This window comes from Eutrigla gurnardus (genome assembly GCF_963514095.1).
Source record: "Eutrigla gurnardus genome assembly, chromosome: 9".
NCBI classification, from domain to species: Eukaryota; Metazoa; Chordata; class Actinopteri; order Perciformes; family Triglidae; genus Eutrigla; species Eutrigla gurnardus.
The window spans coordinates 17,077,116-17,103,401 of NC_139923.1; the positions used below are offsets into that span (position 1 = coordinate 17,077,116).

General features: G+C 41.0%; 2 protein-coding genes across 2 annotated transcripts; one reads left to right on the forward strand and one right to left on the reverse strand.

Annotated features, from left to right (window-relative positions):
* Nucleotides 1–798: 798 nt before the first annotated feature.
* Nucleotides 799–18,465, reverse strand: LOC311018422 (aminopeptidase N-like; the record flags this gene model as incomplete). Its single annotated transcript, XM_084017385.1, has 21 exons — nt 799–1,050; nt 1,749–1,830; nt 4,178–4,318; nt 4,428–4,595; nt 4,714–4,821; nt 5,256–5,347; nt 5,433–5,580; nt 6,964–7,019; nt 7,127–7,260; nt 8,320–8,396; nt 8,696–8,868; nt 9,609–9,674; nt 10,254–10,319; nt 11,131–11,274; nt 11,833–11,946; nt 12,350–12,504; nt 13,163–13,289; nt 15,198–15,334; nt 15,584–15,726; nt 16,108–16,414; nt 18,171–18,465. The coding sequence occupies 21 exons, from the start codon at nt 18,463–18,465 to the stop codon at nt 895–897; spliced, it is 2,889 nt and encodes a 962-aa protein (XP_083873511.1). The 3' UTR covers nt 799–894.
* Nucleotides 18,466–22,523: 4,058 nt separating this feature from the next.
* dnaaf4 (dynein axonemal assembly factor 4) lies at nt 22,524–26,009 on the forward strand. The gene is made up of 9 exons (XM_084017409.1): nt 22,524–22,750; nt 23,470–23,617; nt 23,771–23,901; nt 23,983–24,169; nt 24,244–24,374; nt 24,701–24,810; nt 24,875–25,028; nt 25,203–25,308; nt 25,783–26,009. The coding sequence occupies exons 1-9, from the start codon at nt 22,628–22,630 to the stop codon at nt 25,896–25,898; spliced, it is 1,206 nt and encodes a 401-aa protein (XP_083873535.1). The 5' UTR covers nt 22,524–22,627; the 3' UTR covers nt 25,899–26,009.
* Nucleotides 26,010–26,286: the final 277 nt, after the last annotated feature.

The window sequence follows — 26,286 nt, forward strand, 5'->3', positions numbered from 1 at the left end:
CTGATTTAATCACTAATCTGAAAATGAAGTGAAAATATTGTGGAGCTCAAGGCCATCAGCAAAGCTGTTACGACACTGTTACATCTAAATGTACATCCTATAAATGATCATATCAGCAGTACAGCATGACTGAATGCAGAAATCAGAACAACAAACATGTTTTAACCAATGTGTTTATTCTCCTTTCCAGAATAATAAAAGAGTACAATCATTGCCATCAAATATTTAAAAATGTCAGCACAAGATGGGACTCGTCGTCGGTAAAATGTTATTGTTTCAAGTTGTACTTGCACATATTTATACATATCATATCACAACAGTTTACAAAGTTGCTGCCCATAAAGTTGTTGGTGTGCATTAGGCAAAGTTTTATATAAATATTTTATATGTATTGCTGTATGATAATAAACACCTTGACCTACTTTTGTCCAATCAAAGGTAGAAACAGAATACAAGTATTTCCATCTTTTACAACATCCTCCTCCTCTGGGTTCATGTTACATTTCAACGATTATTTTAAATTGTTAGAATTCTAACAAGTCTAAAAAAAACTGTTCACATCCATTTTTTAGAGGGGGGGGGGGGGGGGGGGGGGTATTATATTTAATATCATTTTTCTCGTTAATTTTGTCTTTTCATGTCATCCACATGATGAAACATATGGTGTATGAATGTTTTGAATGTGTTTTTATCCAAAAATAATCATGTTATGGTAACAAAAATAAACATATTCTATATTATTCCAGTTTGATCAAATGGAGAACATCAAAGGTTCAGAAAGCTCATTTGGGTCCAATTTATTCTGAAGACCATTATATTTTTTCTTTGTTTTTCCAGGACTAAAGAAATCACAGCTGCACAACTTCTGTGAACTCTCCTCCATTAAATACTGAGCTAGAACGAGGCCTCGGCCACGAACCATTTCAGAACATTCTGCTTGTTTTCTGTGATCCACTTGATGTTGCTGATGGTTCTCTCGATGGATTGATCCACTGCCAGGGTCCCCGAGCCGAAACCCACCTCACTGTTTTCTTCTTTAAACTTTTTCAGCTGTCACCAAGAACCAAACAAAAGGGAGTGATGCAGCAACTAACAAACAACAACCACCAAACAAGTGTCACACTTTCAAACTACAGTATTTCAATTAGAAGTATGGTTTGTATCCGCATCCCATTTATTTCTGCCTGTCGAGACAACATCACAAACCCAAGGTTGGTTTGGTTACGTTAAGACAAAACCTTTTCATTTGGTCTCGAAAAAAACTGGTTGAGTTTAAAACAATGAGGCTTGTAGTTAGATTCAGGGAAACCGAGGAAGTAGGAAAGAGGAAGTAAAAAACAAACAGGGCTGTAAATATGTCTGTCAGTCTGCTGTAATGACGAAAGTAGATTCCTGATATGATGTATAGCACTAAAACAAAACACCTTTACTGTCTGCCATCATGAAACAATATTTAATGTATTCAGGGTCATATTTCCTGACCACGCACCTTAGTGCTTCTATTGCTGCTTGCTTGTGCCCCACATCACGTTTTCTTTTCAAAAACGGATCTGTCCACTGCATCAGAGGAAACGTTATCTAGCTACGTTAGCTTGTTTCTACCTGATGGGGATATTCAAACGTAACTGGTCATTGAAATGATGCTTTGTTTGAATTATTGTTTCACACACCTTTGTTTGAGTGTTGGTAAAATTGGGTCTAACCCATTTAAAGAAACAATGTAGACAAAAAGATGTGGAATATCTAACCTCTTGAAGCTCGAATTCAGAGGAAAATCGCTTGGTGACTCCGTTGATGAGATTGGAGAAGGAGAAGGAACCACCACCATACCTAGCAGTCAAGACATGAGAGGGAATTAAGTCAATTTGTAGGCAATTAAATAGCATTCTTTTACATTCAGTGTTGGACCCAAGTAGACTGAGGCCTGATTGGAACCTGTCTGATGGAAAAAGCTGATATTCCTCAAATAAAATGTTAGAAAATAAAAGTGAATAAAACATTTACATTTACATTTGGGGCATTCACCATATGCTTTTATCCAAAGTGACTTAATAATTACAATTTAATAAGTACATTTGTGAGAAGAAAGTGTAAGTTTCAAGCAGTTAACCCGTAGCTGGTATACAACAGAGACAAGTGCTAAGATACAAGATAAGATATAAGTAAGTGCTAGTACATACAAACAAGCAAACTACATTTATTTTTATTTTGTTATGGGCGGGGGTGGGGTATTACGGGGAGGAGGCTAAGCAGAGTCCAGATGAACTCTGAACAACAGAGTCTCACAGAAGATGGGGAGCGACTCTGCGGTCCTCACATCGGCAGGGAGCTAATTCCACCATTGCAGCGCCAGGACAGAAAAGGAAAACCAAATCAAAGTAACTCCAGTAAATAAAGGAACGGTTGTGTTTCTACAGGTCAGACCCAGAATGCTGCCTGAGACCAAATAACCATCTCAATCCATCAAAGAAGTTTACTAATTGTTGTGTGTCCAGTTATAATTGAGGGTCTTTGAAACATATAATTAGAAATGTTCTATAATGGAAGATAATTGGTTCCTGCAACAGTTATATGTCAAAATACACCAAAAAGTTATACGACCACTGAAACAACAACTAGCTTAATTCAGCCATAATGAAACTATCTCAGCATGATCAACACAGTCTTATAGCAGATGGCGAAATAGTCTGAAAATTCCAATCTGCTGATTCATGTACAAGTACCCACACTTTTCAAATGTAAAGGTCCCATATTATACTGATTTTCATGAATTTTGCACAGCTCTCAGAGGTCCAACAACAGTGTATTCGATATGCATTGCCCCAAACCCATCCGTGGTCCTGAATTTCAGCTGTCTAAAAGTTGCTCAAATGAGCTCTGCTAAGAACAGGCTGTTTCTGTGCCTGCACCTTTAAATGCCAATGAGCTCCGTCTGTCATCTCCTACTTGGAGAGCCACGGAGACGCATGCGCTAATGTTTACGGTGGATGTATCACTATGGCTCGCCTATGTGTCTCAGGGGAAGTTGCTGGGTCCCGTATGGTTGGGACAGATCCTTCTATGAGGGTCAGTGTCGAGGCAAAGTCAGTTTTGTACTGACCCTCGTTACTGAAGCAGTCCGATGTGAAGTGGTTAGCACACACATACAAGCTAACACGGACCGTAGCCGGCACATTGTCATTAAAAATTAAACGCAATCACTGTCTCTTCTGTTCTTCTGTAGTTGGGACAGAATATAAGCACTTATGATTATGATTTGTACAACCAACAACAGAGCAATTTGCATGTCTAGCTCTGAGCAACTACATTGTGAAACACTGCTATCTCACTGCTATCTCACCGCAGGACACACCGAAATTCACCTCGGTAATGAACGCCCCCTCTCGGACGTCTCCTATCATGGCGCAGAGGCGTTCGGCCTATGTAAATGACTCCATACGTAACGATGGGAGCTGAATCTAAACAGCCCATAGGAGCGCCATTTTACCAGTGGGTGGGCTGCGAGACCATGCAGGAGTCGCTTGTTTTCCTCATTCTGGGAGTTCAGGCTCAGGGAGGACCAGTTTATAGGTGCAGAGACCAGAGAAAACATGTTTTTCATAATATGGGACCTTTAGGTATCAGTCAAGAAGACATTACGTGACAAAACCAACATTACACATTTAAACAGTTATTTAGACTACAAAAAAAAAAGATTGGGCTTAAAATAATTATGTAAACCCCTTAGTTATGTTTAGGAAACCTGTCGCACTTTGGGATACATGGTGGTGGTTAAAGTGTAATTGTCTTTCTGTTGTCATTGTTGGTGCTAAGAGATCTGCTGGGAGACTGGGTTGGCTGACTGGTTTATGAGGAGTCAAGAGTAAAGGTCAATTGAGACAATTGAGTTTGAATTACACTGAACAAAGCCATCACTGATAATAAACCTGCCTGTTGGCTTTTATGTGATTATGTGACAACGGATCTTTTATTATGGGACTGTGCTTCAGTCACAGAGATGTGTTACCTAACACATCATATAGCCTGCCTGCATTCACAACCTTTACTCTGAACCATTAAACACATTTTAGTACTTTAAAATCATCATAATGGGGAAAAATTCTAATGTTGATCAGACTTCACTACGAATCTGGTGCCTTTTCTTACATCTCTTGGGAAAGTCATGAGTTGCACTCACTCTGTGAAAATATATGACCATCGAGCTCTGACGAAGTCCCAGGCCAGAGATTGGCCAACCACGTTGTTAGCAACGTAGACGATGGTGGAGGTGGCATCCTGCTTTCGGATCTTCTTTGGATCCAGAGTGTACTCCAGGTACCTGAAAGGGTACAAGTAGAACAGTAGGTGTATATACCTGTATGTTTGTGTGTGTACTGGTGAGTAATTGTACACACTAACGGGATGAGCATGGTGGTCTCTGTACACACCTGTTGAGGAGCCAGGGTTGCTTCGTGCAGGCCAGGGAAGAGCGGAGTTTTTCAGCTTCAGTAGCAATGGTTGCATTCGCAAACTGTGACCAAGCAAACTCCCACTCTTTAGCGCCACCTGCTGCAATGGCATTACAGTACACAGTGGAGCGCAGGTTGGGATGGATCCTGAAGAGAGATGACATCTTTAAAGTTCAGTGCACTGTAGTTGATGGACAGATGGATGCACTTTAATTACAGCAAAGAGTGACTAAAACAGTGAAAAGATAATATTATAAATACTCACGGGTTTTTATTAGTGTTCATCCATTGAGTGAACCAGGCCTTAGTCTGATTTTGGCATTCCTCGAGGCCTGTCCTGCAAGCCAGGCTGATGGCATTCACCTGGTTGTACCTGGAGGAAGGAGAAGGAGGATCAATGGAGATGGGGAAAGCCAAAATACATAGATTGGATGTTTGTGCAAGATTAACAAAAACTGGGTGGTCTTAATTATTAGAGGCTATGTACTTAATCTAAAAAAACGTTTTATTCTGAAAAGGATCATTTGAACAGCACCTGTAATCTTCTGTGCCGTGTTCAAACCAAACTCATTTTTAACTACCTATCACTTAAATGTCTTACTCAGGATTTCTTAAAGTGATCAATGGTATGCTAATGCTAGTGCTTGAGTTTGCGCAGGTTTTGGTGTAACCAGTTGTTGAGAAGGATAAAATGAAGTGTTCTTAAATGTTTAACTCTCTAGTTGGCAAGTGTCATATTTTGTTATTGGCTCTGTTTAGAAGTATGATACCCAGAACAGTATATGTCCACCATTTCCCTTTACTTACTGGTCCATGTGTCCAACAGGTACTTTGCTCCAGTTGTCAGTCAGGGTCTTATAGTATTCAAACAGAGGGGTGACCTGTTTCCTCAGATAACTCTTAAAACAAGGAAATGTGATCATTCCATTAAGATTCAAATCAAGAAGTAACTAATTTGTGTTTTGTGGCTAAAAGAAAACTCACCTGCATGGGACCATAAACCTCACTGCGGTCAAACATGAGGTAGAAGAAGTCCAGGTTGTTCAGGGCAGACTCCCAGGGCATATAGTCTTTCTCCTGGTTCAGGTACTTGGTGGTATTGAGGGCCAGTACTGTGGTGATAATCTTTGCTCTTTGGGGTAACAAGATTGTGAAAATAAATGGAATATCCAATACGTACATCTTCATCATCATTTATTAATAGTGTTGAATATTCTCAGGTTTATTCTTCATTACATTGCCAACATAGTTGTAGTAGTTTACCTTTATACATTTTCTTATTTAACAATTTATTAAGTTGTGAGTCAAAACTAGAGACAGTTTGTAAGAAGTGGACATAGTGATGGTGATATCACCATTGGTTTGGTGACTATGGTTTGAAGGCGTCCACCTTAATGCAACCTGACTGCTGAGTATTCACAGACCACATCAATATAGTGGACAATAACAACATCAAGTTCTCCCAGGAGGATGTCAGAGGAAATTGTCTTTTTGAATTGTGCATTCAAGATAACAGAAGCCTCAACATCCAAACACACAGGAAGCCCACACACACAGATCAGCACCACCCACTAGAACACAAGTTAGGGGTCATCAGAACACACAACACAACATGTACCCACAAGTGCAGAGGGAAGGAATGAGGAGCAAAGACACATCAGGGAAGCTCTAAAAAGTTGTTGTTCCCCAAACTGGTTTTCTTCAATAGAACAAAGAGATAGAACAATGAAGAAAACAACAATGCAACAACATTGACATTCCATACACTGTGGGTGTCTGATCCCTGAGCACTTCAAGCCCAGCAAGACTCTGAGGGAAAGCCAAGTCCACCCCAAGGAAAAAATACCAAGAAACCATCTGGACAGTGTGATGTTGAACAGAACCATAGTTCATCTGCTGCTTAAGGACCAGGGACAGTCCCTGGTGGACACCAATGTTCACATTCTGGCCGAGGAAGACAGATGGTTTGAGAGTTATAGAAACAATTTTAGCTGACCTGGAATGACCATTCCTCACCAGAGGAAGTGGCTTATGCTGGAACCCATCAGCCACAAATGGTACAGTTCACACCCATATGAATGGTTCACTTGATGTCTGCGGTTTCCTTCCACCCTCTCAAGGTAACGAGTGGCACAATGAAACAAATAACTAGCACAAGCTCCAAATCCACATAACCAGCCGAAAAAATCGAGAACATCTGAAACCACTGCATGAGAATCTAAAGAGCATAACCAAATCGTTGTTGGACCCTGGTCAGAGCCTGCTGATGATACACGATGATTCGTCTTCAATCGACGGGCGGGACTTAGCCAAGCATCATTTGTGGTCCACTTTTTTCCTATAAGCTCTTAATAAAATGATTTTACTTTCTGAACCATATTATAGAGTCTTTTGACTTGACAGAAGGTCGTAAACCATTCAAATGTTCTTTTTTTTCTGCTTCTCAGTACTCCATATGATCATTCTTTTCATTACTTACATCATCTGTACATGATAGAATATAAGCAGAACTTACCTGGCCAGGTTGAAGGCATCATCCACCAACTGAGCTCTGTTGATCACTTGAATAAGCTTGAAAAACAAGAGCGATGTCAGTGTCCCTGTCACTACTACTGCAATAATCATGTTCATAATCAGTGTAGGAAAGCAGAGATCACACCTTATTCTAAATTGTATACCTGATGATTGGTCTCCAGGATATTTAGGAGTCTGTCCCAGTTGCCCTGGTCATAGTTGACTCTGTAGTAACCTACCACATCAAGGTTGGCCACCACCCAGTCACTACCCGATGCCTTCATTGCATTAATTGTGGCTACAGAAGAAAACGTGGAGTAAATCATTAGAGATTGATTGTAGAGGTTTTACTTGATGCCAGTAAAACCTAGAAGGCAATTGTTTCTGGGAATCAGTATCACAAAAAACCTGACATGGTCCTCACACATCTCCATCCTGGTGAAAAAGCAGGTGTATTTCAGAAGAGCAGTAGAAAGCATCCTGACTTAAAACATTACAAACTATTATGGGATGTACACCACCTAGGACAGGAGGACTCTACAAACCACCCAGACCATCATTGGTACCATTTATGTAGCATCAATGATATTGGTGAAAAGAGGTTCCTGCACAGAACCCAAAATTAATTATACAATTCTTTTTTTTTTTTTTATTATTTCTGTTGGCTTTCGCCACTCAAAATGATATGTCAGCCACTCGATTCAGTTCAGCTTTGGCTCTGTTCTCCATTACGCAATGAAATGAAGATGGGAATGTCCCTGGTTAGCTCTGCTAACAGAGACCACTGACTGTAAAACAACAGGAGCAACAAACAAGTTAGGGCAGAGCTAACTTGACTGTGTAAGGAGAATAAAAGTGGAGGGGCTGGTTTCCTTCAACCAGCATTGGAACATAGCAGCGTTTGCAAACAACGATCAGAAACACAACTCTTGTTTGGTTCGTAGATCCATAAGCAACATCCATCTATCTCTTCATGGACTACGCTGACTCGGCACAAAAATAGCCTAACAAGACACAGCTATCTCAATCAATACTGCACTTTGTTTTGAATATAATTTCTTGATTTGCTTAAATAAACATATTCATAGTAACAGCAAATATTATCGTTGATGCAATATGGTCGTGAATAATCATTTTGCCCACCCACTCGTTTTTCTAATTTGTATATACCCATCTTCTGTATTTAAGGTGTGTTAATCTTACCAGGCTCTGTATTGCATTATTTGACTTATAATTAAATCAGTCAAATATTGAAAAGGTGTTTCTTTTTCAAGTTCTTCAGCACATGCAATCAAGAAATATGTAAGTAGGACTTGTCTTGGCCATCAACAACGGCCTGCAGCTACATTGCACCTACCTGATTTATTCATCAGCCACTGTGGTTCCTGGATGACTGCAGTTTTTATCCACTTGATTGGAACAATCCATTCATATCTATAGGATAAACAATTGTATTGTTGCATCTACATACAGTTCCATAAACTGGAAAGGGAGACTGTCTCACTTTGATTATAATGACACAAAATTGAAAATGCATAATTTATTTAAATTATTCCTACCTTAATTTTTTGTGATAATACTATAATGTATAGCAGTATTTAAGATAATAATACTACTATAAACGTGTAAAGTCATAGTAAATTGTACTATAATGAACAGCATATTATAGCAGTGGTATGAGGGACAGAGACAAAAGAACAATGAATTAATTGGTCTAAAGGCTGCGTAAATACCCAAAGGGAGATTCAGCAGTGACTTCAGAGTCTGGATCCAAGAGAAAGTGCTTCTGGGATACCACTCCGGTCTGGGTATTTATGGTCACCACAGGAAAGCCCATCTGCAGCACCCAGGTGTTCATGATGTTGTGGACAGTTTGAGGAAGATTAGTGCCACTAGTATCAACAGCCTGTGGAATTAGACAGACAAAAACAATGAGGACATAGCCAAGAGTAGGTTGGCACCATAGAAATTAAATAGAAGGGACATTCCAATTCAAATCGATGTAGCAGGTCAGAGCGGCGGCCATTTTAATGTGTACTGTTGGCATTTCACCCATTGTAGCGGCCTCGTCTGTATAATGTTAATGGTGAGTCTCTCAGTCGCCGAGAGACGATGTTTTGCTTCATATCCTTACTATTGACCCTCCTCTACCGCACGACTATGAGTGAAGTTGTAATGTCACGAAGTGTAGAGATTGACTTCATCCACACTCTGATCACACCATAGGAAACAACATTGATAATTTGCCAAATGCGTAAGGCTCATTTTCTGAAAACAAGCACATTACAGCAGTGGAAATGCAAGCTACCTAGCTAACTAGATACCTAGCTAATTAGCTGCCTATCTGACTAGCTTCCTAGCTAACTAGATAACTAGCTAACTAGCTATCTATTTAACTAGCTACCTAGATACCTGCATCTGCTCTCTTCCCGGTGAGCTGTGACATCACAATAGTACCAATGACGTTTTCTTACCATAACAACTAACAACAAACACCATTTTCTTTGTCCTAGTCACATGGCCATTAGAAACAGTTCAGTGTCCGTTCTGCTCAGATATATTTTTTATGGTCTCATACTGGAGATCCTTTTCATCAAACCATTAGCAGAATGTTCAAAACAAATAAGATTATAGAAAAGTACATGCCAGCTGCAGATGATCCCACAAGTCTGTGTAGACAGCATTCCCAAAACTAAATTCAGCCAGATAGGTCTGCAGGGTACACACAGAAAACAAAAAGATTAATTAGTTGGTTTAGTTTCACATATAGTCCATTTCAATAACCTGAATTACTTTTTTGTAATTAAGTATTTGTAGAGGCTTCACATTTTGTCATTTATCTCTCCATTACCACAACAATATACAGAGAAATGTATATTTAATATAGAATTGTGATTAAACCTGATTAATCGCCTGCTACCCTGTGATTAATCTGATTAAAATCTTTTAACATTTGACAGCTCCAAATATAACCAACAGGAAGTAGGAAACATTCAGGTGATCTCTATCCTGACAGCTACACCTTATTTAGGACATTTGCTGAAAAGAGATAAGAAAAGCTTGCAAGCTCTTGCATAATATACGATGATTGAATTTGCATTAATTGCTGCGATCGCAAAATGGCAATTCCTGGAGGGGCTTGCTGGAGAACTCATTTGGACCTGTGTAGAGCATGTGTAACCAAAACCTGTCGATAATCCATTATAGAATATTATTTTCTGTGTAAAATATAAAGGGACGGAGCTTAACAGTATTATTTCATGTAAATATCAGTCTCCATGAAGTCCTTACCTGGAGTCCTGTTGTAAAGACTTCTGGAGTCAGGAAGTCCGATAACATCCTCAGAACAGACGCTCCCTGAGGAGCAAACATATTTTATAGGTTTTTCAAGATGAGTCTGTGTAAAGGACAATGTGGAAAAACAATATCACATATTAAACAGTAAGTACACTTCTACCGGACAGAAATTGAATCTATAAATTGGGTGGATTGATGTCCCAGATGATGGACCAGAGCTGGGCAAAGTGTTCTGCTCATCGAAATAAATTAGGAATAGAACGGACATTCCTATTCAACAGCAGGATGGTCAGAGAGGCGGCGATTTTTATGTATATCGTTGTCATTGTGACCGCGGGCCACTTCCGTATAAAGTTAACCGACTTATGGCAAGTGGCAGAATCACTCGCTGTGTCCGAAGCCGACAGGTCCTACAGAGGACGAAGCCTACAGAGGACGCAGCGTTCTCCAGCTACGTCAGCTGGGTCCTACAAAGGCCGCGAAGGCTGAACAGAAATGTCTGGTTTACAGAGGATTTTCTCATTGCGTCACCTTTGCTGCTCCCATCGCCAAGCAACCAGCTGCGGTTGGTAGGTAAGAAAGAACATAGAAGAGGTAATTAACATTATATGATTAAAACGGAGCCAGGAATCATATTTTGATATGAATTTTATATTATAGAGATATAATATAATAGATATTTGTCTCTGGAGCCGTGTTTGCTCTCTTGAGCTGCGATGGACCCACCCATACTAGTTGTCACCATCTAATAACAGATAACAACTAATAACAATGACTATTTTCTTTTGTACTGGTCACATGACCACTGAGAACCGTTCAGTTCTACTTCTGTTCTACTTGTATGGTTCTGTTGGCTTAAGTCTGAGCTCACCTTGCTGTATGAGATAGCATCGAATAGTTCACTGATCTGTGCTGGTTTCTGGATGTCCTCTTCTTTAGAGGACAGAGGGTGAGACGAGGCCAGGGCATCGACAGCAAACACCCTGTGCACGTCACTGAGCACGATGAGGTCTTTCTATTATGAGACAAATAACACAGTATGGTCAAAACTCCCCTGATCAATGTCACCATCACCCAACCCAGTCCCAAGGCAGTGCTTGAAATATTCACGAAATGCTTTCAGTCTTTCGGTTTTGTGTCCAGGGATGCAAATTGCCCATTTTTTTTCATGTTGCTCAGCACTGAAACAATGTCATGGAAAGTTAATTTGGATTATTTTTCATGTTGGACACACAAATTGAAGGAATCCACATTACTATCCAAAGTCCAGAGGGAGTGACACAGTATTAAATATTGAGAAAGGCTACTTATGGTGGGGGTGAGGAGGTTTATGGGTCCTACTGGACTTTCAACCATGAGACTGGTGCTCAATAGCGCATGTCCCACACTGTTGTGAAGTGACCAAACTAATTGACAAAAAAAAAAGACACAAATGATACTTCCAACTTCCAAAAAAATAGAAAATGTGTGTAAATGTACAGAAATTAGTAGACTAGAATTTCGTGACTATTTCACAAATTGCCTTCAGACGTGTTGCTTAATATTGAGGCCTATTATTAGAGGAAGTGCTTACCACGTTCCAGTCAGGTTCAGCCTCGTGTGCTCCCAGGTACTCAACATAGGATGCAAAGCCTTCATTCAGCCACAAATCATTCCACCACCTCAGAGTCACCAGATTACCAAACCACTAAAGGGACAGAGCAGAGAAAAGGTGTGAATACGGCAAGAATAAAAACAACATGAGCAACTCGTTGCAGGCTCCCAGACCTGGGTTGACCTGAGAGTTGGACTTGAGTCAGCCAATAGTCAAAAAAACAAGGACTTGAGAGTTGGTTTGGAACAGCATACACACATGGAGTTTTCTTACCAAGACTCGACTTTGAAACCTGCTTTGACAATACTTGAGACTTACTTGAACGTATGCCCAAGACCATAGCTTTGACTTAGTCTAATTCTCACCGGCGCTATGAATCTTGGGATAATTCGGCAGTGAAGGATCCACCTGCCTTGTTGCAGCTGCCTTTTTGGTCTTCAAATGCAGCCTCCAAAGGGTGCAGCTACTGTGAAGTGATGCAGAGTTGAAAACTAACCATGTGAGCCAGTTCGTGAGCAATGATGGTAGCGATCCTCTGCTTGTTGGAGTTGGAGGAGAACTCTTCATCGTAGAGCAGCGCTGTCTCTCTGTATGTGATCAGACCCCAGTTCTCCATGGCTCCAGCATTAAAGTCTGGTAGAGCTATCTGGTCTGCATTAGGAAAGATGTTATTTGTGGTTGATTACTGCTTGAAAATTGACCAAATAACTTCTAACAGCACCAGTGTGAGAAAGTTATCTGGAGGTAGAGTGAAATTAGAAATGTGAAACAATAACTACATTTTCAGCCATGTAAACAGATTAGTAGGAATATTGTCTCTTTAGGAATAAGGACAAAAACTGACTATTAACTAGGTTTATATTATCAACATAGTCAGCATAACACCTGGGAATGTACTGTAAGAGTTGGACTGGATGACTGGAAGACTGGATAGTGATGGATTACGACTGTCATGAAAGACAGTATATCAATCAAGTTATCAAGTTTCATCTGTTAATAATTGATACTGCATGTGATCAGAGATCCTCTTCCCAAAGCCCTGCCATAAAATGTCAGAACTTAAAAATACAAGCATCACTGCAATAAGATAACGTCATGCATCAATAACAGAATAACAGATGAAGGACAAGCATTTTATATGGAGTTCTGAATGACGGACTGTACTGTACTGTCTGTACTGTATGTACTTAATATAAAAAAGAAAGGGATTGTGGAAACAAATTTGATAGCATATATATAACAAAGACAAATGCAAAAGGGAGAATATGAAAATAAAGTATTTGTCAGATCTGATGCCTGGAGGACTTACCTGACTTTGGCAGCGGGTATTTGGATTTGTAATATTGCTCGAAGAACTTAAGGATGGGTCCGGTTTTGTTCAGGGCATACTGTCCTTGTCCCGCGTCAATAGCAGGCTTCCTGGCGAAGATGCGGATCTAAACCGACATTACATAATATACTAAATAAAATACATTACATGTTGTCATGATGCACATTCTTGTTAGTTAAATGTTAGTAAATTATTGTCAAAAAAACATGTAATCTCTGTGGTTGTAAAGGAGCAGCGTGAAGGAATTAGGGGAAACTGGTGATGAGGTGGCCAGAGAACTATGGTGGCCTTTCTGCCAATAAATCCTCCAATAAATACACAGTTTTCTTTTAAATCGATATAACCTCTCTAATTGTATATATTAATGTTTAATAAATTAACACAATAACATGGTGGAGGGGTTGTGTGCCTCACGGGAAGGACCCTGTGTTGGTCGGGCAATAGTTCCTGGTATTCAAAGTGATCCCAGGGGAGTGGTCAGACCAAGAGTGACCTCACCACTCACAGGGATAGGCATTGATATTGGGTGCATTGTGAGTACGGTAGAAGGCAAAGACATGGAACATCACCTCTGTGGCGGGGAAGCAACTGGGGCTGGTGCAGGAGTTGGAGTGATATCAAATAGATTTTTTTTGCGCTCACCTCCACATAGCACTGCTTCCAGAATCAGACTCCTGGAGAGGGGCTGGACTCTAGCCTTTTCTAGAGGGGGTTGCGGGGAAACTCATGGGACCCTGCTGAGCATGTCTCTTTGTGACAACCAATCGCTCAGAGTAAGTCTCCTTGCTTCTGCACAAAACGGCAGCTCTTAATTTCCAGCCTTCTTGGAGTCTCTGGGTGGCGTCCTGGAAAGTGGCACCAATGTGGGCCTCTGTAGTTGTGCTGGGGGACCTCAACACTGGAGGAACCTGGATAAGGATGATTCGTAGTCTGATCTGAACCTGAGTGGTGCTTTGTTGATAGACTATTGTGTCATTGATTGGATGAAACAGACACCATGTTGAAGCACGGTCCATAAGTGTATTTAGAACCAGAACACCACAGATCCATGACTGACTTTGTGGTCGTATTATCAGATCTGCCACCATTGCCATGCAATGCCATGTACACCCAGGTAAAGAGAGGCTCACAGCAGTTGACTTATCACCACACTGAGGTAGTCAAAACTTCTTGGCAGCAAGGCACCAGGGGTGGATCAGCTTTTCATGGAGATGCTTAAGGCTCTGAGTTGTCTTGGCTGAATGATTGCTTCAATGTCACATGAAGTCACATGGAGGTCGGGGACAGTCCCTCTGGAATGGTCGACCAAGATTGTGGTTCCCATTTTTTTTTTTAAGGGGGGGGCTCATCAGGGTATCACATGACTCAGCCACCCAGGAATAGTTATTCTGCTGCAATGGAGGCTACGGCTAATTCTTGAACCTCAGATCCAGGAGGAACAATGTGGATTCCCTCCTAGCTGTGTTACAGTGCAGTTTTCCCATCGGGTCAACATGTGTTATGTGGAAATAGCTTACAACAGTGTTACCCAGAGAGTCCTGACAGGGGTACTGCAGCCTCTGTAAAAATGTGGGCTCAACAGTCTCAGGCCTCCCGTTGATGGATTGCTTGTAGTCTAATTAACCATCTAATTGTCCTGCGATTGAACATGAGACAGCATGCTGGATAGTGGAGTAGCATTATGTCCAAGTCCCCCAAAGATGGTGGTTTGCACCCTCTGGGTTTGGAGTAGGACACTGCCCGAAAAAGAGGTCTATCTTTCAAGTTCTTGTCAAATTGGAAGTGAAATGGGTAGCTTGTTCAGCGTTTTCCTAAGGGTAAACTGGAGTGAATGTACCTAATTACAACTTTTAGGTTCCAACAAATATAATTTCTTTTCTAGGTTAATCACAAATCTGTGAGAAAATGTCCAGTCTCGGCAGAATTAGGCTCACCTGACATATTGTTATGGTATGGTGTAAACCAAAGAATGTATACGATCCATTCAGTAAAATTCAGAGTAAATGACACTTACCAAAACTCCATCAATGGTGTTATTGATGAAGCCAAATTCACTGACAATGAACGCCAGCAGGTAGGTGGACATTTTCTCAGTTGGCTCAAAAGTCGTCCTCAGCACATTGTGACCGTCAATGGTCTCACTAATGGATTCTGTAGAAAATAAATGAAATTTGATAACATGGTTATTGTTTTAGTTCCCTTACATCCCTTTCACATGTTTGATATTTATTTTTTTTAACATGTCACTTTAACGCAAACTACCATCCACGGTCTTCGATCACCCTAAAAATAAGGTACAGCCACTTGTGAAGCAAAAGAAGCAACATTCTCCTCCTCATATATTCCATTCATTTAAAAGTCGAGTGAAAACTGTCCAATTATTGTTGTGCTGCTACTAACCTTTTTGCTCGCCATTTGACAGTGCGATGGTTTCATGGTCGTGGATCAGCGTTATGTGGAAAACAGCTTTCATCGCTGGCTCATCAAAACATGGGAACGCCTTCCTGGCATCTGTTGGCTGCATCTGAGTGGTGGCAACAACCCTGACAGGAAACCGACTAATTAAACCAACATGAAAATGCCTGTTGGGAGTTTTACATAGAGCCAGATGATAACATGTATATCAATCACAATGTACTGTTTATCAATATCAAGCACAGAGGTTGTCCCGAAATGTTTAGGACGAGCCAACGTAAGTCATTGAAGCCATCTGGATTCTGGTGTGAAGCTGCTAACAAAGTTAACTTCATAATTCAAGGTCAACTTTACAGCTAAGTGTTCTTTAGTAAGTCGTCTTAGTAGCTAACTGCATTGGTAACATAGTAGTGACCTGTCAATCAGCAGGTAGAAGGTCAGGATGTCACGTCTCTCACTTATCAAACAAATGTCTTCAAGGAGTATCATCTGACACCAAATCCACATACTTTCTCACTCCGTCCTCCCAGTATTCGCTCCGGTATAAGCCTCCCAGGTCATCAGCAAGCTCTCCAGTGAACTTTGTGAAGAGTTGGTATCTGTGGTCCTTAATCAGTTTACCATTCAGCTGCAGGACCAGGTACTGGGTCTCAACCTTGAGCCAGGACCTCTTGATTGAGGGGGCTGTGAACCCACTATTGACTGAGATGAGCTTCGCCAGCTGGTGATCATCGAAATGGGTGTAGTTCAGCTTATTGGAGTGGATAAGAATCAGGTCAGTAGCCTCCGTGCAGTTAAACTCCACACTGGACTCACCTAAAACAACATGAAAAAACGTAAACCAGGATCCTTAAGTTTTTCACAGGACAGCAGCACTACGTAGAGTTTATCTACTGTACTATACAAGTGTATAGGTGTGATCATTCTGTCTAAATCCTGATTTTATCCTGATAATCATCAAAAATATGCTTAAAACTCTTAAGTGGCACATAAACATTCTGTTAAAAAACAATTATGATTCATGATCATCTTATCTTAGATTATTTGATTGTTACATCAATGTTTGACGTTCTGTAATCTGTGATGCAATAAAAATGTCTCCCTGCATAAATTAAGGAATAGAAATAATCAGTCATCCCTTCATTGTATCTGCTATGAAATATTCTTGATCCAAGTTCTACAGAGTCAAGGTAACACTGTCTAAAACCAGATTTATACCCCCATTAAAGCACTGTTATGTGGTCTGTGTGTATTGTATTGTAACAGGTGAGATATTAGTCCCGACTCAACTAAGAAGATTTGATGCAGTACCCCTCAGGGACAATAAACACTTTCCTATCCTATAAATTCACACCTATTCTCTGGTGCAATATGCAACTAGTATTATTGCATTAATTATGGTTACAGTAACAACATTATCCACAAAACATATGCTTAAAAAAAAAATAAACAAGTTGACAACATGATGTAGAATGTGTTGCTTAACGTGGTGGATGATTGGTAGGCTACCGTTTGATGCTCTCTCAGTTGGAAGGACATTAGCTCAAATTATTTCAGAATGCAATACACCACTCTGAAGCGTGGAAGTTCAGCCAGTTATTGTGGTCTCTGTGTTATTAATAATACACTGCTATTTGTCATTATGATTGAATATCACAGTTACAGCTTATTACAAATCAATGTAAGTCTAAGTCAAATTAAATAAAGTTTATTTTTGCAGTTCTACTTTATATGAAGTAGAATGACACAAAGGACTTAATACAGTGGTGTAACGTGTAGTGTATGTTTGAATACAGCTGCAGGTCAAGAAACATCCAGTACCACCACATTCAGCTCTCCAGCTATACGTCCAGTGATTCACAGCCTGCAATACAGCCTGTATGTTTATTTATATTACTAATGTCAATATGGCCAGACACATAATTAATATTAGACTGCAGCCATCTAATTCAAGTTCATACACATCAAAGCATCAAATCTATACTTTTTTTCACTGTGTCTATTCCCTGATCTGCGATAATCTATGAATCATTATCTTTCCTTAATGATAACTATATTTCTATGCTTGGATATGCCTGAGGGTGAAGGAACAACAAGCACACCACAACATACACTGCTGCTACTTTACAACTTCCAAACAGCCTATCAACTGGAACATAATCCTAAAGCAAGTGAGTCGATCATGCAGCACCTATAAATCCCCCTGAGCCCTGTCTGAGGTGGAAAGAATGGAGTTAGTCAGCAGAGGACCATATCAGATGAAATCTATAGGGAGCATCATTGTATTTTATTTGTTTGTTTGAGAACTAATTGTATGTATACAAATAAGACTATATATTTTGTCTTGAAACCATTGTAGTATCTGTATGTTTTTTGCACCCAATCATAATTTCGCCTACGGCACCAAAATGGCTAGAGCCGGCCCTGTCAACCATCCGTCTTTATCGCCACCCCTTTTCCTCTCAAAGAAATGCCTCCAAACTCCTGCTGACTTTCATCCTTTTGGACCCAGGAGGACCCGTTTAGACCCTGAAAACCAAACTGAATTTCTCACTGCAGAGGATAACCTTACCAGTGAAGATGTAGAGAGCCGTTTTCACATCCGGGGTCAGTCTGGGCCACAGGGTGACGTTATAGTGGTCCGGCACCAGGCTCTTGGGCAGCCGATACTTGTCCCAAGGTTCATTGGAGGGGGCAGTTGTGACGGGGGGGTTGGATGTCGGTCCTCCATCCGTCGGCAGGACCTGATTGTTATTCTTTTCCTGTGAGTAAACCACAGACAGAGCAATGATAGTAGCCATGGCCCCGGCACACAGGACCAGAACCATGACCCCAACAGCTTTACTGATGTAGAAACCCTTCCCCATGTTGTCTGCAGGTTCTCAGCCTCCCACCGATATGCTGCAGCTCCAGGGGGAAGGTGGACTTCTATATGTAGCCATGCGGAGCATCTGCCCTCCCATTCACTCCAGTAGGTCACACATTAACACGGGGTTGTAAATATCACCCTCACCTGATGAAAACTCCATCGGCTTCATCAGATATTGACTTTGACAGGAATAGAAGTGCACAAGTAGAGCTAAACTAAGGTTTTCTGAAGTTTTTTGTTTTCCTTAAATAATTATTCACGTTCATCAAGTTAATTCAAAATGCACTTCATTGCATTTTGTCACTGAGATATTTGAAATATGAGTATTTTTGACAGAAGTCAATCATACCACCACAGATGACGCATTTTTGTTTCGGAAATAGTTACCAAGAGGTAAATGAGAAGATTGGAAACAGATTTATTCATGTGACGTTTCGTTTAGCTCAAAAATTTTAAAGCTACCTGTTACCTATTTGTTACCTGTTACCTAAGCTACCTATTTTTTATTTGTTCATATTTCCCATGAAGAAAATTATATCTCCAAGTGGTTTATCTCATGTTCTCTTCTGCAGTTTGACTTTAACAGTGTTCCATTTTCAATAATGAATGTAATTTTATGGTTCTACAGTTATAAAGCTGAACAGTAAGCTGAGATCCTCAACCCTTCTGGTTTCTCCAGCTCTGCTCTTCCTCTCAGCTGGAAACAGTTTAAACTGTGAAAGAAAATGCAAAAGAAGAAGAAAACGGTGACTCTTGTTAGTTGCTACGGCGATAACCCATGTCAGTGTTGTCGCAACTCCGCAGACAGATGTCTGTCTGGCTAGTTAGCTTGTTTGCTAGGTAGCTGGGTGGGCCTATCTTGTTCTGCTCCAGAGCGATGAGGAGTGAGGAAGAGGGCCTTTAGACCTGACTGCTGCTCGGCTCATTTTCTGTATCCAGTGTAGAGTTACAGAATTAGCAAGTTAGCTAACTAGTCAATACTAACCTTTTCCAGTATTGGGCTAGCTAGCTTGGTAAATCCACAGAATGCTGTGAACAAATCAGTGGTTCATGTTCAAGCATCAGGGTAGTTTCCTCCGGTGTAATCAGAGTGAGGATGTTAAATGTTCCTCAGGAAGTCCATGACTCGACGTCAGTCGGTTTACTGTTACTTATTACTTTACTCCTTAAAAGGGTTTAAAGGTCACTCAGTCAACAACATTTATTCACCCATAATGTCCTTTGTATGTGGGTTATAGTGGTTCAGGAAACCTGAAGACAGTGGGGTTTTGATATCAATATGTGCCTCCTAGCACCCGTTCCATTCCTAAAATAATTGTGTTTACGCACACAAAAAGGGCTCAGACTCACCCCATGTCCTTGTTGTGTGTTTTCAGTGTTAACACATTCACGCAGATAACTGTAATTAGATATTGTTACTTTAGAATAATGACTCAAGTAGAAGTAACAAGTAGTCGTCCAAATAGTTACCTGAATAAAAAAGTATTAAGTGAAAGAAATACTCGAGTACTGAGTAACTTCTAAGCACCTTCTCCAACAAGCTGCTCCACTGTCGTAACAACAGATACAGGAAATCTTTCCTGCCACAAGCCATTGCATAACAACTATCTCACGTCTGACAGAGAACTCTATTTTCACAGTAATAGGTATTGTTTATTTCTTGTATAGTTTATTGTGGGCTGCACGGTGGTGTAGTCGGGTTCGATTCCCGGGTTGGCCCGGGTTCCTTCTGTGTGGAGTTTGCATGTTCTCCCTGTGTAAGCGTGGGTTCTCTCCGGGTTCTCCGGCTTCCTCCCACAGTCCAAAGACATGCAGGATGGGGATAGGTTAATTGGTGACTCTAAATTGCCCGTAGGTGTGAATGTGAGTGTGAATGGTTGTCTGTCTCTACATGTCGGCCCTGTGATAGACTGGCGACCTGTCCAGGGTGTACCCTGCCTTCGCCCAATGACAGCTGGAATCGGCTCCAGCCCCCCCGCGACCCTGAATACAGGATAAGCGGTAGACAATGGATGGATAGTTTATTGTTTATTGTATAGTTTGCACAGTATTTATACACTGTATATATCTTGTTTTTATAGTTATGTTATAGTGGTACAGAATGTTTTTTGTTGACCCACTGCTGCTGTGTCAAAAATTCTATTCTATTCTATTCTATTCTATTCAGAGCATGAACGTCAAATAGACAAAATATAAAATATGAACTTGCCAAACAATATCCCTTTAACTACAACAATAATACATTAAATCTTTACAAAATTACATAAATTAAGGCAAATTCAGCCACAAGAAACACTAATAAATCCTCAAACTTGCTCAATTTAGTAGTTTCAAGCATTTTCTTCTGTCCGACTGTCACTCTTTTCATCACAAAGCTTCTGAAACCAAAACCTTTATGTGCCACTGGTAATGCAGGAGGTGTTTGGTGCTCTGGGTGGTCTGAAAGAAAGACCAGGGCCTGGGTCTCTGGACCGGGCACAGGTGTCTGGACCGGCCCGGGTGTCTGGACCGGGCCTTGCTGTCTGGACCCTTTTTTTCCTCTACCCCGAATCAGAGGCAGTTGTTTCAGCCATGATCAATGAGTTAGATCCAGAATACTCAAGTAAAAGGTAAAAGGGAGTTGCATTAAAACTATACTCTTACCAGTACGATTCATCAATTAGTCCAGAAAGTTACTTAAGTAAATACGTTACTACCACCTCTTCTCAGGATTTACAGGCCAAACAGCATTCATTATTATTATATGATACTGTATATAGTATTAACAGTATTAATCAGTTACACAGACATTCCCGTTCATCTCCAACGGCACGTGACAGCCTGAGCAGGTTTTCCAGCTCGTAAAAGCCAATCCTTGAGTTCGACAGTATGAAGCTGCTTTAGTGTTCAGTTGAAGTTCATCGGCCTCTTCAGGCCTGAAGCCACAATAAAAGACCAAAATGTCTACATGGCAGCACTTCCTCTGATGTGTCACAGATGTGGAGCACACATACAGATACGATGTTTAAAGAGTTATCTTCTCCTCTGAGGGTTAGAGTTACACATCACTGGAGTCATACGGAGAACAACATGTTCTGCTTCTCAGAGTATATTAACAGACTTTAGACTTTAGACCTTATTGTCCCCAAGGAGCAAACTCGTCTTTGCTGCTCTTTTACAACTTGTTGTTAAGGAAACGTGATATGTTGCTAAAATTTACAATAGAATCCAGTAAGCGAATAGACAGGTTTTACAACAAAAAGGCTATAAAATATCACCTTGGATATTGTGATGCTATCTGTGGCCTTCATCTCCGCTGTGGTCTGATAAAGCATCACTGATAAAGCATCACTGATAAAGCATCAGTGGCTTTGACTCTCAGGTCAAAGTCAGAATGAGTTTTGTTGCTTTTTGTCACAGTGAGGTTTAGAGATGCTGGATTTTTGACCTGATGGTGGCACTAGATGGAAAGTCAAAGGTTCACCACAGTTAATTGATCCAGAGAGGTGTGAACGGCTGACACACATTTCATATCAATTCAATGGTTGTTGAGACTCAAAACCACAAAGTCATCTGGATTCATCATATGAAACGCAGTAATCAATGATGTGTTATGTTTTATAAAATAAATATTAGAATCGATTAAAAATGATATAGTAATTTATTATTGTACAAAGTCAAGAGAAGTAATGCTGAAACTGAAAGACCGTCATTTGAATTGAACCTGTTTTTGTTTATTTTATTTTAATTTTAAGGTTATTGATGGTTTAACTGATTTCTTGAATCAGTAATCACAGTAATCTGTGTTAAAATGTAACAAAAGTACACTTTACTTTCACTTAAATTATATTTTCCTATAATATATTCATAGAAATGTACCATAGAGCAAATAGTTGGATGGTGTTGATACTTTCTATATATTTACAGATAGTACCTTTCTTTGTTGAAGATGCAACTAAAGTATGTATTCTCCAAGTGTGATCACGTGTAGTGTAGCAGCCTATAGGCCTAAATGTAACGCTCAATTCTGTTTTTTCCGACCAACGTGAAGGTAGCATGCTGGTCGCCATAGCAACATGACGCAACGCAGATGAAGAAGCAAGACTCTCGGTTCTCTGTAAACGAACTACGTCGTTGAACCAACACGGACAGGACCGACACGGAGAACCCCTGGACCCGAGATGCCGCTGCTCGTGTCGGACTACAGCTGGACGCAGACGCGCTCCACGGTTTGGATCACCGTCCCGCTGAAAGGAGCAAAGGCCAGCAACGTGGACATCCGGTCCACGGACCAGTACCTCAGGGTAACGTTAGCTAAATTCGCTTGTTGTGGTTCTCTTTACTGTCCAGTTGGTCATTCGTCTCAGGTAGAAATGCATGACGGGTATTTTAGTAACAACAATTCTAGCTCCCGTCTCCTCGGCTAGCTCACCAGAGCGTCATGTTAATGGTAGATAAAAGGCTGTATAAGAGGGACGACTCGGATTGGAAAAACACAACAGTGTATTAGAAAAACAAAACAATGGTTCATATCTTATAAAATATTCTAATATTAATAATATGAATATTAATCGTATTAATACTCTTATTAATTACACATTAATTTATCCTATTAATATATTATAAGAAAAAAATTAATTAATTAAGAGGATTAAGAGATTCATGAGAATATCTGATCTATTCTGAGATTTAAGTGGCAAATTTTCAGGAAAAAAATGAATTTGCTTTATTATAATGTAATTAATATTGTATTGATTAATATGTAATTAATAATATTATAAGGCATTTTATTAAATTCCATTAAATTAAATATAGTGTCATATCACAACCAAAGTTACCTCAGAACACAGCGAGCAGTGAATGCCAACATCACCAGTGTGAAAGAATTACAGTGGCATCTAGTGTAGAGAAGAAAACATTTGTGAAACTTAAAAAATCAGCCGAGAAGAAAATCAAGAAATTCAGAATCTCAACACCACGAGTCCACCACGAATCCACCGCTGCATATCTGTCTCCTGCTCAGGTGCACTACCCCCCGTATCTGTTTGAAGCCTTCTTGTTTGAATCCGTTGATGATGACAGAAGCACTGCGAAGGTTGGAAAGGGAGAAGCTGTCTTCAGTCTGTCGAAGAGGGCTGATAAAATGTGGGAGGGTCTGATGAAGACGACAAGTAAGAGCTTCTATCTTCTTCTAATTTCCGATAGCTACCTAGATAAATAGCTATTTAGCTAACTAGGTAGCTAAGTAAAGGTTACTTTTAGTGAGAGTATCCTCTATCCCATTACATAAAGCTGATCTAGCATTAAAAACCAATATGTTTCAGATGAAAAAGAACGAACTGAGACGAGAGAAAGAGCTCTTCTGAAACAGCAGGAAAAGCTTTCTACACAGTCGACGTCCATGGCAAAGAAACAGCACGCTGAGAGGAAATACGCTCTGGAGACGATGATGAAGGTGACATCCCATAAATGACACCAGCAAGTGTCCTCAGTGTCTCAATCTAGAACGACCCATACATTGTGTGTTTGACTTCAGCTGGAACAGGAGAAAAGAGACAGTATCCAGGAAACAAGGGACAGAGAGAGAGAGAAGACTACAACAGAGCTGGCGTCATGGCGACAGAGGCAGAAACAGGAAGCAGAGGAAGACAAGAGACAGACTGATCAGCACAAAGGGAAAACCCTGCAGGAGGAGCAGCAACATGGAGGGGAGGTCCGACTGGGTAAGTCACTTCCATTCTCATCTAATGTGCTCCAACACCAGTTGTTATGTTACAGAACGTATTCCTGCATCTAGATCACAGAGGGAGTAGGAGGAAACAGGTGGACCTGCCGGCCCCCCGACTCAGCGCAAACATTCAAGTCACATTCACCCCTCGAGTTTTCCCAACAGCCCTCAGGGAGTCCAGGGTACCAGAGGAGGAGGAGGTGAGAGCTGCTGGTCTCCTGGGATGCTAATGCTAAGCCCTAACCCTTTGATGCTAATGCTAACCTCTAACCCTGTGATGCTAACACTAGCCTCTAACCCTGTGATGCTAACACGAGTCTCTAACCCTGTGATGCTAACACTAGCCTCTAACCCTGTGATGCTAACACTAGCCTCTAACCCTGTGATGCTAACACAAGTCTCTAACCCTGTGATGCTAATACTAACCTGACTTAGCCTGTCTATAGCATTTCTCTGATCAAAGTTTTCATAAGATTGAATGTGTGAGTGGAATCAGCAGTAAGAGGACTCTCTTTGGAACCAACAGTGGCTCAGAAAACAAGCTGCAGCCAGACGTGCAGCGAGTGCAGACGTTGAGGACCTGACAGACCTGAAGGAGGAGGAGAGGAACCCTGACTGGCTGAAGGACCGAGGAGAGTAGGTGAAGTCTCTACACTATTGAACTCTTCTTACTGAGGATCTAAGTGAACTCTCCCTGCAGCCGGTGCTTTTTGGCGGGGGACTTCCTGGGGGCGGTGAGCTGCTACGACCTCGCCATCAGGCTCAACAGGAGGATCCCAGCTCTGTTCTCCAACAGGGCCGCCTGCCACCTTCAGCTGAAGAACCTCCACAGGGCCATCGCGGACTCTTCTCAGGTCTGAACCAGTCTGCTTTAAAGGTCTTCATCTGCTGCATGTCACTGTCTGGATACCTGGTTTACAATATTTCGAGATTCTATCCAAGAAGAAGATATGAGGGAGACTGGAACTGGAAATATATTGTCATTATTCCCTATATATATGTATATAAAGTTGGATGTTTGTCTGCAGGCTCTGGATCTGCTGACTCCACCGGTCGCTGCCAACGCGGCGGCCAGAGTTCGAGCCAACATCCGCAGGGGAACGGCGTTCTGCCGGCTGCAGCTCTATGCAGAAGGTTTGATTTCCTGTTACACATTTCAGTTTCATTTGTTGGTTTTAATGATGCACTCACAATATTAATCATAGTCTTTATGACAAAATGGTAACAACACGCTATTTCAGACCGATAACTGAACGTTCAACCTGTTCTCACCATGAAGACTTCAAATGAAGCAGCTTTGTGTTTGAAGGTGTTTCTCACTAAATGCGAAGATCATTTATCACCTCACGTCACTCACACGAGACGCTCCAGAGAGGACTTTTAAAATGCTTGTTTTCTGAATGGAGTCTGGTTGATGGGTGCTAGGCTAGCTATTACATTCTAGCTGCTCCATCAACACTCCAAATAAGGTCTAGACAGTCTGGTCTGGTCTTGCTTCCTTGCCTTTTGTTTAATTTGACCTCCGTTTCTGCATTCCGCTCTTTTTTTGTTTTGACCGAGCTGCAGTGGTTTGGTGTTGGTGATCATGTCCACTTCCTGTCTCCTCAGGGCTCCAGGACTACCAAGCTGCTCTACAGGTCGACCCTCACAATAAAGCTCTGAAGGCCGACACACAGAGAATCAGAGACATTATTCAGGGAAACACAGAAATGTACTGTTCATGAATGTTCCCAGCTGTTTAATACACACTCTTTACTGTTCAACTGCTGGATGGAGGCATCTGTGTGCACACAGCACTCCCATGTGGCCAAACGCTGCAAACAACAAAATGAAATGCAAATAAAGTTCTCATTCTGAAGCTTTTTCAGTGTCACTTTGTAAGTTCATACTGACTCACAATTTATACCGTTTATCATGGCGGAGACCTGGGAACCTCAGGTTCTCTACCAGAGACCTGGGATGGAAATAACCAGATGAAAAGGATGCTGAAATAACTCCATAATGATCAGTTTAGAGTTGGAAGTCATGCTTTGTTACGTTTGTCTGCAAGACGACAAGCTAACTACTTTATTAATGCTTGTTTCCTGAATGGAGTCTGGTTGGTGGGTGCTA